The sequence below is a fragment of the Charadrius vociferus genome, unplaced genomic scaffold (assembly GCF_000708025.1).
Source record: "Charadrius vociferus isolate BGI_N301 unplaced genomic scaffold, ASM70802v2 scaffold104, whole genome shotgun sequence".
In the NCBI taxonomy this organism is placed as follows: domain Eukaryota; kingdom Metazoa; phylum Chordata; class Aves; order Charadriiformes; family Charadriidae; genus Charadrius; species Charadrius vociferus.
Genome location: NW_009648255.1, coordinates 271993 through 273659, shown reverse-complemented (window position 1 = coordinate 273659; position 1667 = coordinate 271993). Strand labels below are relative to the sequence as shown.

At 46.4% G+C, this 1667-nt stretch overlaps 1 protein-coding gene across 1 annotated transcript in view; it reads left to right on the top strand.

The window, feature by feature from the left end:
* Positions 1-426: 426 nt before the first annotated feature.
* COMMD2 (COMM domain containing 2) overlaps positions 427-1667 on the top strand; it is a 4265-nt gene continuing 3024 nt past the window's right edge. The window contains exon 1 of the mRNA XM_009884468.1: positions 427-431. Within this exon, the coding sequence (XP_009882770.1) occupies positions 427-431 (5 nt within the window). The remainder of the gene's footprint in view (positions 432-1667) is intronic.

Here is a 1667-nt window from a genome sequence, read left to right as displayed (position 1 = left end):
CGGTTCTCTTTCAAAATACAAAAATCCCTGAGTCTTACTGTAATTCAGAGATGATCTGTCAGCACAAAGTATCCCTCAGACCAGAAATCACAAACTAAATGGAGAGTAAAAAATGATGGGTCAATAACTGCATGAAAGAGAAATCATAAGCAAAACAGACCATGATAATGGAAGTGCTAAAATACATTCCATTCTTACTAGGAAGGGAGTTCGGTTACCCAATCAGTTTCTCGTTTGCAAATTATAATATATTCTATGGCAGGGTATGGCAGTCTGGAAAACAGGAGAGGATGTCTTGAAATCAGAATTTCTAATGCAGTGGGAGTGCTGTTGTGCTCGTGATCCGCACCCTTCACTACGCCACCCAGGTCTGTCTGCACTCCTAAACCTTCCAGTTCAAGGCCTAGAAATGGCCTAACTAGCGGCATGGAGTATCACATTGGTTAATTTATTCTGCAGCATACATAAGTTTCTCCTCACTTTGGTATTCCTATCTCTAACTGGGACCACGTTATTTCTCACTTCAGAGTTACAATATTTTCAGACCTTTTGTGCTCCTCAGATGGAAAGTGTTATGAAGGCAGAGTATAATCCTTTAGGGGCTGATGCTGGATAACAGAAGAATTATAGGCAGGACACCAAAAATTGCTAAGGTAAATCAAATCATGGGCTGAGCAGACAGATGTCCTGAGCAGGGGTTAAATCTGGCAGAGGGCAGAAGGAATTCAGATGAGTGACTGAAATCTGGAAGATTTGGGTTAGGAATCGGCAACTGAGAAGGGCAGTTAATTTCTGAACTGGTTTTGTTTGTTTGTGTGATTGACTGATTGATTGATTGATTGATTTAGCTTCTGGTTATACCAACCAAGTTGGTTTAACTTCTGGTTAAACCAAACCAGAAATCCAAAGTAAAGACTCTTGAATTATTGTCTAGCAGTACCAGTGCATAGTCTGTCCTGAGTGGAGTAGAGGGGAGGTTTAGACTAGATACCAGGAAGAAATTCTCTCCTGTGGGGGTGGTGATCCCCTGGGGCAGGTTGCCCCGAGAAGCTGTGGCTGCCCCATCCCTGGAGGTGTTCAAGGCCAGGTTGGACGGGGCTTGGAGCAACCTGGGCTGGGGGGAGGTGGCCCTGCCCAGGGCAGGGGGTGGCACTGGGTGGGTTTTAAGGCCCCTTCCAACCCAAACCCTTCTGTGATTCTGAGTCATACTTTCCCAGGTTCAGGTGGATATACCAAGTACAGAACATAAAAATCTCCTAATTTGTAACTTGGAAAAAATATGGCAGGGCCGTCTGTGGAATGCACAGGTCAGATATGCAGAAGGAGTTGGCAAATAAAATTATTTGGATGAGTTGATTAGGAACTTCACTGCGTTGGGTGGGAACATCTGCTGGAAGGTCGTGCTCGAAGTCCAAAGACTAGAGACAAAAATCTGCAATCCTAATATATCACCTGGCGGCAGGAGGTTGTCCCAGACCCCTTTTCCAACCACAAAATCGCCAACACCTCCTGTAGGTGTAACTATTGTGATTTGTAAGTTTGTAAATTGAAAATACAGTTATACCGGGCGCGGCACTCCCCGCGACGTGCGGACCGCTCGGGGCTCTCTCCGCCGCCCGCGTGTCGGGGGCGCGGCGGTGCCGAGGACGGGTCGGTGCTTCGCTCCG